This window comes from Mesoplodon mirus (assembly GCF_964341445.2).
Source record: "Mesoplodon mirus genome assembly, chromosome: 9".
NCBI lineage: Eukaryota > Metazoa > Chordata > Mammalia > Artiodactyla > Ziphiidae > Mesoplodon > Mesoplodon mirus.
Genome location: NC_138985.1, coordinates 65,686,598 through 65,700,458, shown reverse-complemented (window position 1 = coordinate 65,700,458; position 13,861 = coordinate 65,686,598). Strand labels below are relative to the sequence as shown.

Here is a 13,861-nt window from a genome sequence, read left to right as displayed (position 1 = left end):
CACCAAGAACTTTATCGAACAACATATTTATTAGCCAAACGAACTTTCTGGCCAACCCAATATATTATAGTTGATTAACAATGTTGTGTTCGTTTCAGGTGTATAGCAGAGTGATTCAGTTATACATATACATGTATCTATTCTTTTTCAAATTCTTTTCCCACTTAGGTTACTACAGAATATTAAGCAGAGCTCCCTGTGCTATACAGTAGGTCCTTGTTGGTCATCTATTTAAAATATAGCAGGGTGCACATGTCAATCCCAAACTTTAGCTGTACAATTCTCACAAATGCAGGCACCCATTTAACTTCCACCTCAACTGTGAGGTAGAACATTTCTACCTCCCCAGAAAGTTCTCTGCTATTCTTATATTTTTACCTTAGCATTACCTGTTCTAGAACTTAAGCACGAGTTAATTTTAAACTGCACTTATTTGCAAGTTAGTTCTGCATTCATAATTAGTTTGGGGGGCAAGCTAGTTCCCCACCCCCAGCAAGGAACTAGAGAGATCTATCTGGCTTTAACTTTAAAACAACAGCTGGCATCCCGCAGCTGGCATCCCGCAGTGAGACACTGAGCGAGGAGGCTGGAGCTGCTGCTGGACTGTGCGCTTGAGGGATCTTGCTTCCCAGGCCGGAGGTCGGGCCCGAGCTCCTGTGGTGGGAGCTCCGAGTCCAAACTGCTGGACCAACAGAGAACCTCAGACCCCAGGGAATATCAGTTGGAGTGAGGCCTCCCGGAGGTCCTTATCTCAGCACCAAGACCCAGTTCTATCCAACTGCCTACAAACTCCAGTGCTGGAAGTCTCAGGCCAAACAACCAGTAAGACAGGAATACAGCACCACCATCAAAAAAAAGAAAAAAGAAATGACAAAAAAATTTGTCACAGATGAAAGAGCAAGGTAAAAACCTATAAGACCAAATAAATGAAGACAAATAGGCAACCTACCTGAAAAAGAATTCAGAGTAATGATAGTAAAGATGATCCAAAATCTCGGAAACAGAATGGAGAAAATACAAGAAACATTTAACAAGGATCTAGAAGAACTAAAGAGCAAACAAACAGTGATGAACAACAGAATTACTGAAATTAAAAATACTCTAGAAGGAATCAATAACAGAATAACTGAGGCAGCAGAATGGATAAGTGAGCTGGAAGATAAAATGGTGGAAATAACTGCCAGGGAGCAGAATAAAGAAAAAAGAATGAAAAGAATTGAGGACAGTCTCAGAGACCTCTGGGACAACATTAAATGCACCAACATTCAAATTATAGGGGTCCGAAGAAGAAGAGAGAAAGAAAGGGTCTGAGAAAATATTTGAAGAGATTATAGTCGAAAACTTCCTTAACATGGAAAAGGAAATAGTCAATCAAGTCCAGGAAGCACAGAGAATACAATACAAGATAAACCGAAAGAGAAACACACTGAGACACATATTAATCAAACTATCAAAAATTAAATACAAAGAAAAAATATTGAAATCAGCAAGGGAAAAGCAACAAATAACATACAAGGGAATCCCCATAAGGTTAACAGCTGACTTTTCAGCAGAATATCCACAAGCCAGAAGTGAGTGGCAGACCATATCTAAAGTGATAAAAGGGAAAAAGCTACAACCAAGATTACTCTACCCAGCAAGGATCTCATTCAGATTCCAGGGAGAAATCAAAACCTTTACAGATAAGTAAAAGTTAAGAGAATTCAGCACCAACAAACCAGCTTTACAGCAAATGCTAAGGAACTTCTCTAGGCAGGAAACACAAGAGAAGGAAAAGACTTACAATAACAACCCAAAACAATTAAGAAAATGTAATAGGAACATACATATCGATAACTACCCTAAAAGTAAATGGATTAAATGCTCCAACCAAAAGACAAAGAATGGCTGAATGGATATAAAAACAAGACCCATACATATGCTGTCTACAAGAGACCCACTTCAGACCTAGGGACACATACAGACTGAAAGTGAGGGGATGGAAAAAGATACTCCATGCAAATGGAAATCAAAAGAAAGCTGGAGTAGCAATTCTCATATCAAACAAAATAGACTTTAAAATAAAGACTATTACAAGAGACAAAGAAGGACACTACATAATGATCAAGGGATCAATCCAAGAAGATATGACAATTGTAAATATAGATGCACCCAACATAGGAGCACCTCAATACATAAGGCAAATGCTAACAGCCATAAAAGGGGAAATCGACAGTAACACAATCATAGTAGGGGACTTTAACACCCCACTTTCACCAATGGACAGATCGCCCAAAATGAAAATAAATATGCAAACACTAGCTTTAAATGACACATTAAACAAGATGGACTTAATTGATATTTATAAGACATGTCATCCCAAAACAAAAGGATACACTTTCTTCTCATGTGCTCATGAAACATTCTCGAGGATAGACCGTATCTTGGGTCACAAATCAAGCCTTAGTAAATTTAAGAAAACTGAAATCGTATCAAGTATCTTTTCCGACCACAATGCTATGAGACTAGATATCAATTACGGGAAAAAAAACTAAAAAAATACAAACACATGGAGGCTAAACAATAAGCTACTAAATAACCAAGAGATCAATGAAGAAATCAAAACATACCTAGAAACAAATGACAATGAAAACATGACGACCCAAAACCTATGGGATGCAGCAATGGCAGTTCTAAGAGGGAAGTTTAAAGCAATACAATCCTACCTCAAGAAACAAGAAAAATCGCAAATAAACAACCTAACCATACACCTAAAGCAATTAGAGAAAGAAGAACCAAAAACCCCCAAAGTTAGCAGAAGGAGAGAAATCATAAAGATCAGATCAGATCAGAAATAAATGAAAAAGAAATGAAAGAAACAATAGCAAAGATCAATAAAACTAAAAGCTGGTTCTTTGAGAAGATAAACAAAACTGATAAACCATCAGCCAGACTCATGAAGAAAAAAAGGGAGAAGACTCAAATCAATAGAATTAGAAATGAAAAAGGAGAAGTAACAACTGACACTGCAGAAATACAAAGGATCATGAGAGATTACTACAAGCAACTATATGCCAATAAAATGGACAACCTGGAAGAAATGGACAAATTCTTAGAAAAGCACAACCTTCTGAGACTGAACCAGGAAGAAATAGAAAATATAAACAGACCAATCACAAGCACTGAAATTGAAACTGTGATTAAAAATCTTCCAACAAACAAAAGTCCAGGACCAGATGACTTCACAGGCAAATACTATCAAACATTTAGAGAAGAGCTAACACCCGTCCTTCTAAAACTCTTCCAAAATACAGCAGAGGGAGGAACACTCCCAAACTCATTCTACGAGGCCACCATCACCCTGATACCAAACCCAGACAAAGATGTCACAAAAAAAGAAAACTACAGGCCAATATCTCTGATGAACATAGATGCAGAAATCCTGAACAAAATACTAGCAAACAGAATCCAACAGCACATGAAAAGGATCATACACCATGATCAAGTGGGATTTATCCCAGGAATGCAAGGATTCTTCAATATATGCAAATCAATCAATGTGATACACCATATTAACAAACTGAAGGATAAAACCGTATGATAATCTCAATAGACGCAGAAAAAGCTTTTGACAAAATTCAACACCCATTTATGATTAAAAACTCTCCAGAAAGTAGGCATAGAGGGAACCTACCTCAACATAATAAAGGCCATATATGACAAACCCACAGCCAGCATCGTTCTCAGTGGTGAAAGACTGAAACCATTTCCTCTAAGATCAGGAACAAGACAAGGTTGCCCACTCTCGCCACTGTTATTCAACATAGCTTTGGAAGTTTTAGCCACAGAAATCAGAGAAGAAAAAGAAGTAAAAGGAATACAAATTGGAAAAGAAGAAGTAAAACTGTCACTGTTTGCAGATGACATACTATACAGAGAATCCTAAAGATGCTACCAGAAAACTACAAGAGCCAATCAATGAATTTGGTAGAGTAGCAGGATACACATTTAATGCACAGAAATCTCTTGCATTCCTATACGCTAATGATGAAAAATCTGAAAGAGAAATTAAGGAAACACTCCCATTTACCACTGCCACAAAAAGAATAAAATACCTAGGAATAAACCTACCTAAGGAGACAAAAGACCTGTATGCAGAAAACTATAAGACACTGATGAAAGAAATTAAAGATGACATAAACAGATGGAGAGATATACTATGTTCTTGGATTGGAAGAATCAACATTGTGAAAATGACTATACTACCCAAAGCAATCTACAAGTTCAGTGCAATCCGTAACAAACTACCAATGGCATTTTTCACAGAACTACAACAAAAAATTTCACAATTTGTGTGGGAACACAAAAGACCCCAAACAGACAAAACAATCTTGAAAAAGAAAAACGGAGCTGGAGGAATCAGACTCCCTGACTTCAGACTATACTACAAAGCTACAGTAATCAAGACAGTATGGTACTGGCACAAAAAGAGAAATATAGATCAATGGAACAGGATAGAATGCCCAGAGATAAACCCATGCACATATAGTCACCTTATCTTTGATAAAGGAGGCAAGAGTATACAATGGAGAAAAGGCAGCCTCTTCAGTAAGTGGTGGTAGGAAAACTGGACAGCTACATGTAAAAGAATGAAATTAGAATACTCCCTAACACCATACACAAAAATAAACTCAAAATGGATTAAAGACCTAAATGTAAGGCCAGACACTATAAAACTCTTAGAGGAAAACATAGGCAGAAGACTCTGTGACATAAATCACAGCAAGATCCTTTTTGACCCACCTCCTAGAGAAATGGAAATAAAAACAAAAATAAACAAATGGGACCTAATGAAACTTAAAAGTTTTTGCACAGCAAAGGAAACCATTAAAAAGATGAAAAGAAAACCCTCAGAATGGGAGAAAATATTTGCAAAGGAATAAATGGACAAAGGATTAATCTCCAAAATATATAAACAGCTCATGTAGCTCAATATTAAAAAACCAAACAACCCAATCCAAAAATGGGCAGAAGACCGAAATAGTCATTACTCCAAAGAAGACATACAGATGGCCAAGAAGCACATGAAAAGCTGCTCAACATCACTAATTATTAGAGAAATGCAAATCATAACTACAGTGAGGTATCACCTCACACCAGTTAGAATGGGCATCATCAGAAAATCTACAAACAACAAATGCTGGAAAGGGTGTGGAGGAAAGGGAACACTCTTGCACTGTTGGTGGGAATGTAAACTGATACAGCCACTATGGAGAACAGTATGGAGGTTCCTTAAAAACCTAAAAATAGAATTACCATATGACCCAGCAATCCCACTACTGGGCGTATACCCAGAGAAAACCATAATTCAAAAAGAGTCATGTACCACAATGTTCATTGCAGCTCTATTTACAATAGCCAGGAGATGGAAGCAACCTAAATGCCCATCGACAGACGAATGGATAAAGAAGATGTGGTACATATATGCAATGGAATATTACTCAGCCATAAAAAGGAATGAAATTGGGTCATTTGTAGAGACCTGGATGAATCTAGAGACTGTCATACAGAGTGAAGTCAGAAAGAGAAAAACAAATACCGAATGCTAACACATATATATGGAATCTAAAAAAAAAATAAAAAAAAAAAAGTTCTGAAGAACCTAGGGGCAGGACAGGAATAAAGACACAGACGCAGAGAATGGACTTGAGGACACGGGGATGGGGAAGGGTAAGCTGGGATGCAGTGAAAGAGTAGTAGTGACATATATACACTACCAAATGTAAGATAGATCGCTAGTGGGAAGCAGCTGCATGGCACAGGGAGATCAGCTTGGTGCTTTGTGACCACCTAGAGGGGTGGGATAGGGAGGGTGGGAGGGAGATGCAAGAGGGAGGGGATATGGGGATATATGTATACATATAGCTGATTCCCTTTGTTGTACAGCAGAAACTAACACAACACTGTAAAGCAACTATACTCCAATAAAGATGTTAAAAAAATAATAAAAGAAAACAACAGCTGGCAAACCAGGGCACTAGCCCAGGTCCTGCTGCCCAAGCAGGTAACTCTGGCCCAGTCCATGAGCTCTTCTGGGCCTTCAATTCATAGAAAGGCAGTTTTCAGCCAGGCACCCCCTCCATTCACACGTTGCTGGGTAGTCAAAGGCCCTGGGGGAGGAACACCATGGCTGAGGTCAAGCTTGGGCAGCGCAAGAATCACCTGGAGGTCTTCTAAACTGCAGAACCCAACCCAGGCCTCACCTGAGAGGCTGATTCAGCCAGTCAGGGGTGGGCCCTGAAATCTACATTGTAACAAGCAACCAGGTAATTGATACAGTCACTGGGATGAGAAACTCAGCTCTAAAGAAAGGCTGAGAAGGTCTTCCTTCAGATGAGCCTTCAGGCTTCTGCCTCCCCAACACGCCCAAGGCCTCCTTCATGACCTAGCAGTCTTCCGTTATGTCCTCCGGAAGACAGGACTTTCCTGGGGATTCAACCCCCAGCTCAGGGGCACTGTGAGCAAATCATCAGTTGAATATTTATTAACATGCCAGGAACGGTCCTAGTCCTTTAACATACAGCATTATCTAATCCTCAAACTCTCCCAGAAAGAGGTTAATATTCTCCTTTTACAATTTGGATACCACGGCCCATGGAGGTTGCCCAGGAAGAGACGGAGCTGGGATGGGGTGACGACTAGTTTTAGGTGTCAGCGTGCCCAGGCTATCGTACCTAGAAGTCAATCAAACACTAACCTAGGTGTTGCTGTGAAGGTATTTTGTAGATGTGGCTAACAGCTGCAACCAACCAGGTGACTTTCAGTAAAAAAGATTAACTTCTGTAATCTGAGTGGGCCTTATCTCATCCAATCAGTTGAAAGAAAGCCTTTAAGGGCAAAAGTGGGGTTTCCCTGAGGAAGAAATTCTGCCTCAAGCCTGCAGCATTAGCTCCTGCTGGTGGTTTCCAGCTGCCCTAGAGTCTGGATGTGCCCAGCCTCCACAAACACGCTAGCCAATTCCGTGAAATAAGTCTCTTAAACACACACACACACACACAATCTCTCATGCTGGCTGCGTTCTCTAGAGAACGCTGGCTGATGCCAGTGGGAACCCGGGTGCACCCAATCTCAAAAGGCTGTGCCTTGCTTCTAGCCACTGCCCATACTCTGCCAACCACCACCTGCAACTCAACCAAAAACCACCCAGCTGTGTACCTGAGCCTCAGCCTGCTCCAGCTCTCCAGAAGTGTATTTGAATATTAATGCAGATCCTTAACTAGATTTTGAGAATAAATTATTCATATCAAAAGGCTGCCACAAATGGGAGAAGCTTGTTTTTACGTTTTAAGTTTTGTAGTGGGTGGGAGGGAGGTATGGTTTACTCAGGGCTTAAGAACAGTGACCTGTGTATTCTGGGCAAGGTCACTAACTTGCTATATCACTTTAGGCAATCCTGAGTTTCACCACCTGATTAATTAGGATGCCAACCTGCAAGTCTGCTTGCCACTGCCCCATCCACTCAAATTGGCATTAAGTGGTCAGATGGCCCATCAGGATTTCGGATATGACCTACTTTCTGGTTGGGACTCTGGCCTTGAAGGTCCCAAGACATATTCAAGCTCACAGCATCTTGGAAGTTCTGCAGAGCCAACGTGGAGGATGGATGAGGAGCGCTCAACAGACGCTGGCTGAACCGGCCTGTGCTCCCAACCCCGTCCCTGGGCGCCATTTGCAGATTAAAAGCAAAGATCCAGTTTCCACACTCAAGACACTGCGGTTCAAAGTAGAGGATGCAAGTCCCACAGAAGAAATGTCACAAAGTGCAACAGGGCTCAAAGGAAGGGACAGGAAGTGCTTGTAGATGAGGTGATAGTGGAGAGAAGTCAGAACTTAACAGTAAAAGACTTGAGAGGAATGAAAGGAGGCATTCTGGGCAAAGGCAACAAAGTAGAAGGCAGGAAAGCACTGCTGTCTGGGGAAAAGGAAGGGAGAAAGTTATAGCAGGAAAGTAGGCTACAGGTGGAGGATCAGAGGGAGATGGGCTCAGCTAGGGGAGCCACACCGGCCAAACGGGGAGCCTTGAATGACAAAATATCAAATTGGTAGGTAAGGGGGAGCTAGTGGAAGCTCCCCAGATGAAAATGGTAAGGACCAAGGCGTGCTTTGGAAACCTGCACGTGGCAACGGAATGCACAGGAGTAAGTTGGGAAGGGGCATTAGAGAGGCCCTGCTGAATTAACAGCAGCTGCTAACATTATCCAGGGCTTACCATGTACCAACCCTGTTGAACCTGTGTGATCTCTTTTAACCCCCACGACAGCTCGTGAAGGTACCCTTACCATCCCATTTTACAGATACGAGAACCAAGGCACGGGGAGGTCAAGAACTGTGCTCTGGGTCATATAACAAGTCAGCAGTGAGCTGAGCCCTACAGCTACCCAAGCTGGTCTAACTACTCCAGGCCCGGCACACTGACCACTAGAACAGCCTGCCTGGGTCTGCTCGCTGGTGCAGATTCTGAGTTAAGCTGAGAAGCAGGGGGAGCAAAGAGGAGACTCAATACACCGCAGACATGACCTCTCTGTAACCTACCGCTTCAGGTGAAGGGGGCTGACTGGAAGAAGTCTGGAATAAGGTTCCTGGGGGTTGTGGCACATCAAGCCAGCAAAAAACCCCGATTTCCTCATGAACTTATACCAAGTCCTTCTGCAAGTGCCACTACGCATAGCCTAGCTGCTTCCAGGACGGCTGACTTAGTTTTCAACAACTGGAGCATACTTGATAAGCAAAGCTGAACACCCCAAAAGGTGCCAGGAAAGAGAGATGGTGACTGCATAACAGATTGGATTGAGTCCCTTGAAATTCATATGTTGAAGTCATAGCCCTCAGTACCCCAGAATGTGACCTTATTTGGAAACTGGGTCATTGCTGACGTGATTAGTTAGGACGAGTAGGGTGGGCCCCTGATCCTATATGACTGGTGTCCTATAAAGAGGGAAAGCTGGCTACAGACATGCATACAGGGACAATGCCACATGCAGAAGGCAGAGACTGGGGTGATGCAGTAGAAACCAAGGGTTGCCAAAGATTGCCAGCAAACTGCCAGAAGCTAGGAGCGAAGGAACTCTGCTGAGACCTTACCTCCAACTTTTTGCCCCCAGAACTGTGAGACAATATATTTCTGTTGTTTAAGCCACCTGGTTTGTGGTACTTTGTTGCAGCAGCCCTAGGACACTAATGCAGTGACCCATGCCATCCTTTCCAATAAGAAGACCATAGGTGCATCTTCACTGCATATTTTAGTAAGTAAAACAAAGTCTACTGTGAAACCTTGTACTGCAACGGATGTAATTACATATAAGACTATCTCTGTACCATGGCTGTGAGCTGAAAACTGGCAAGTGTTTGATATTTCATCTCTCTCCAATTGCCCGGGCATCAGGGACTATCTTTGATTTTGAAACAAAAACCAACTTTTACTTTATCAATCAAGGACCTTCTTTCCCTTCCCTTTACTTTTATTTTTTACTTATTTATTTATTTATTTACTGATTGATTGATTGATTGCGGTACGCAGGCCTCACTGTTGTGGCCTCTCCCGTTGCGGAGCACAGGCTCCGGACGCGCAGGCTCAGCGGCCATGGCTCACGGGCCCAGCTGCTCCGCGGCATGTGGGATCCTCCCGGACCGGGGCACGAACCCGTGTCCCCTGCATCGGCAGGCGGACTCTCAACCACTGCGCCACCAGGGAAGCCCCCCTTTACTTTTAGAAGCAAATATTGACTGTATCAGATTCTTCCTGTGACCTGAAGAAACCAAGTCCAAAGGACAGTAAATCTGAGGTCCTGCTGTACCCCTCACCCAGCAGAGGGTCCCCGTCTGTCCCAGGGCATGAAATCACATCAAGATGACCACAACCCCTCTCAGTTTCAAAGTGGCAACAGTTCTCTGAAATACGGATGCTGGCTTTTAGCAGGCACCCCATCTTCAAATATGCTAACACACACAATTCTGCAACAACTGTTCATTTCTTTGTTTAACCCATGCGTGAGTTTGAAGAACATGCGCTTCATGGGTTGGGAGTGAATGGCTGTGGTTAAGAAGGGAAGCTTGTCTATCCTGGGGAATTCCACATACTGTTTGCAGCTAATGATTAACCCCACTAAGAAGTGAAACAAACCAAAGCAGTACTTCTTTTGATACTTGGAAAATCCCCTACTCCAAAATATTTTTGCACATGTACAAAAATTATGGAAAGTTACACTATAAAACTGGAATCTCCTACAACTCAAATGTAAGCCACCAGAATTATCTATTTTAAAACAAAACAAACCTATGATGTTCCTATGGGGCACAGCACTCACTCTCTTCGAAGTTAACATTTATTGAGCATTTAAGACGGGACAGTTCTAAGCCTGTTGCATGGAATGAATTGTTTAATTCTCACAACAACCCCCTGCGGTAGGCACCATTATTATTCCCATCGTGCAGGTGCGAATGAAGCACAGACTGGTTAAGAAATGGCCCGAGGTCACACAGCAATGCGTGGTAGAGCTGGGATCCCAAACCAGGCAGTCTGGCTCCAACACACCCCACCCCCTTAACAAACAAACAACCAAGCCACACATATAGACAAACAAGACAAAAGGGAATAATGTGAGTGGGGACAGGTTAAGGAGGGTGGGCTGAGGATGGGAGCAAAAGAAGAGAACAACAATTACAGCCCAGGCACTGGGCTGGCACTTCGCACGTGCTTTTCCTACTTAACTGGCACAACACCCTTGAGGGTAAGCATTACTTTCCCACTCAACAGATGAAACACTAAGACCTGGGGAGATTAAAGTAACCTATATGAGGGCAGATTATTATGTGATGCCCCAACATGCAGCTTTGCTGACTGCAAAAACCAGTGCTGTTTTTTCAGCTCATTTTCTCCAGAGTCATGGTTTCAAATTGTAACTTTGGCATTATGGATGGTACAATCTGCTTTTAAAAGTCAATCCAGCATTGGAGAGCAGTGGTGCTGGGGTCAGGAGTGGGGCGCATTGCCCCATTCCGGCTGCAAGCTTGCACAGAAAACCTGAGTACAGCGTAGATGCTTAATGTGCCAGCCCGGGAGCCAGGAAGTTCAGGGTCTAGACCCACTTCTGGCACTCATTAACTGTGTTGGTTTAGCCAAGCCCCCCAACCTCGCTGGGCCTCTATTTTCCTTAAATACGAATTGGATATAAGGATGCCTGGCCTGTGGACTGCATAAGGGCATGTAAAAGGTGTTACCAATAAAGGTGAATTGGCTGTGAAAACTGTAAGGTGCGCGACAGCTGATCATCGTCAGAATTAACAAAATCAGGTCATCCCAGCAGCTACCACGGTCCAGCAGGTCCACACATGCCAGCTGGGGAAGGCAACACCAGAAGAATGGCCCGGTGTGAACCTCACCCTCTCCCCTAGGAAATCTGGGCTCAGGGCATCCAAGGTCTGGCTGGGCCTAGGTCCTCAGAGCTTCCCCCAAGGCAGGCTTGCTGGTCTAACTAGGTATCAACCAGGAGAGGCTGGGCCGGGGAGGGAAGTCCTTGAAGAGCGAACAGCCTCATCTCCCTCCCTGCACATTTTGCAGGCCGGCTGGCATTCAGCTGTGATAAGGGCAGGGTGCCATCTGGGCCGGCAGCCCGCACTGGCTTTCATCCATGTATGTCGCAGGATCGGGAAAGGTAGCAGTGCAGCGCATACCACTCCTGCAGGGGCAGGGGATCCAGGTGAGACCACCCCACAGGGTAGAGAGAGAGTGGACGAGTGAGCTGAAAGAATCTTCCCCTCCTGGTGTTCTGAACAGAAAGGAGCCCACCGAGAATCTCACCAACCCCCTCGCCATTAGTTCCGGCCCCAGGAAGAGGAAGGGATCAGATCTGCATAACACTGAATCACCCAGCACTTCGGCACAATGACCCCTCCAGGAGAGGGTGGAGAAGCTCATCTGGCAACTGCCTACACAAACAGGGCAATTCTGAAGAGCAGCAAACAAACCAGTCTGGCCCCAATTCCCACTTTGCATAAGACTGACTGCAGTCCACAAAAAACAACGTCCAAGGAACTCTTGTTGATCACTACCGATTGTTAACACTAAGGTTTGGGCCAAGAGAGAATGAAAAAGGCCCCTTTGAGGGAACTTTGGATAAGGCCATTTTGTGGAAATTGCTGTGCTGCGTCTTTAGACTCCAACTTGCCGTTGGGAGCACCAGATGCTTCAGTCAACACATCTCGGTGAACTTTGTTTTAAAAGAAAGTTACACTGAAAGCTTTGAACCTACAAACCAAAGGGGACTTGTTAGTCACTAGGTGACTGTCAGGGTACCTGTTTTCTTTATGCTAAAAAGGGGTTACACAAGTTCCGGGGGAAGGAGGATTGTTAGGCGTGGGGGATGGTTAGGCACGAGCAGGTCCGTTTGTGCGCTAGCATTGACCACAGCTGCTTAATCCAGGGACGCATCAAAAAACGAACTGCAATGGGTTAAAATCCAGAGGGGGCCACCGTGGTGGGCCGGGTGCGTGGTTCTTAAGAGAAACTTGAATCCTCCCGGAGGCCAAGGCCTCCTTCAGTTCCAGAAAAAGACATCTCAGTTTACACGAGGTACAGAACGAAGAGAGTGGGCCAGAAAATTTCCAGCATACCGTCTCCCCTCCCCACCCCCGAACTACCCTTGATCGCCGTCAAACACAGGAAAGGTGTTCTCTAAAACCTAACGGATGATTTCACGCACTTCATTCCCAAAAGCCTATGAGCCACAGCGACAGCACTAAGAGGCTTCGTTCGGATTCACAAAAAAGATAGGCGCACAGTCGTCCGCAAACCCGCAACCCCCGGGGGCGGAGGGTGGAAGAACGCCGGGGTGCCCCCCCAGGTCCCTCGCTACCCTCCAGGGCTCCCGGCCAGGTCCCCCAGCACCCCGCTCGCGTCCCGCTCTCCTGTTACCTCGCTCGCGTGTCCGCCGGCGTCCGACACTTGAGCCGTCGGTTCCGCGGGAGCCTTCTCCTCCTCCCCGGCGGCCAAGGGGCTACTCGGAGCCGCTCCGGGATTCCCGCCGCTACCCGGCGCAGCCTGGCTAACGCCGTTCACGCCGGCGCCCACTCCTCCGGCCGAAGAGGCGGCGGCGGCGCCGAGCAGCGCGTGGGCCCCGTCGGCGTCCCCGGCAGCCACGCTGTGCACCAGCCACGCGTCCACTCGGGTGCAGGGAATGAAGGGGACCCCAAGCGCGCGCACCTCCCGGAGCAGCCGGCCCTCCGGCGGCGCCACGGGGTCCCGCTCCCGGCCCTTGGGGTGTAGGAGCTCGGCGCGCACCCACCTTCCCGAGGCCGGGAAGGGGCTGAGCGCGTAGGCAGGGCTCGTCGGGCCGCCCGGGAGCAGAAGCTCATCTCCGAGCAGGGTCCGCGGCGGGAGCAGCAGGTAGAGGTAGAGGTCCAGGTCCAGGCGAAGCCCCGCCAAGCTCAGCAGGATGGTGAGGTGCAGGAGGCTGCCGCCGTCCGACCACCACGGCTTCAGGTACTTCATCCCCCGCCGCGCGCCCGGGGACGCCCCTGCCGGCGCCCGCGGGTCCCTGCGCGCCGGCCGCCGCTTGGGCACGTGCGGCCCCTGCGCGCCGCCGGCACCTGCCCGGAAGAGACAGAAACAATGGACCCAGGCGTGCAGCGGCCGTCGCGGGCCCCCGGAGCCGGGCACAAAAACAGTCCCACCGCAGCCGCCCAGGTGCCTGCGGCTCGGGCGAGGCGGAGGAGGAGGAGCCACCTGGGCGCAGAGCGAGCCAGCTTAGCCGCCCCGCTGCCCCGCAGCCCCGTGCTGCAACCAGGCCCCGCCCAGGGCCGCGGGCGCCGCCGCCGGGGACGCGCC

The 13,861-nt window shown here is 46.2% G+C and overlaps 1 protein-coding gene across 1 annotated transcript in view; it reads right to left on the bottom strand.

Moving 5' to 3' along the window:
- The window catches only part of NFE2L3 (NFE2 like bZIP transcription factor 3), a 31,230-nt gene extending 17,522 nt beyond the window's left edge, over nt 1-13,708 (bottom strand). Inside the window, exon 1 of the mRNA XM_082632554.1 lies at nt 12,950-13,708. Coding sequence (XP_082488680.1) covers nt 12,950-13,525 — 576 coding nt within the window. The 5' untranslated portion in view covers nt 13,526-13,708. The remainder of the gene's footprint in view (nt 1-12,949) is intronic.
- Nucleotides 13,709-13,861: the final 153 nt, after the last annotated feature.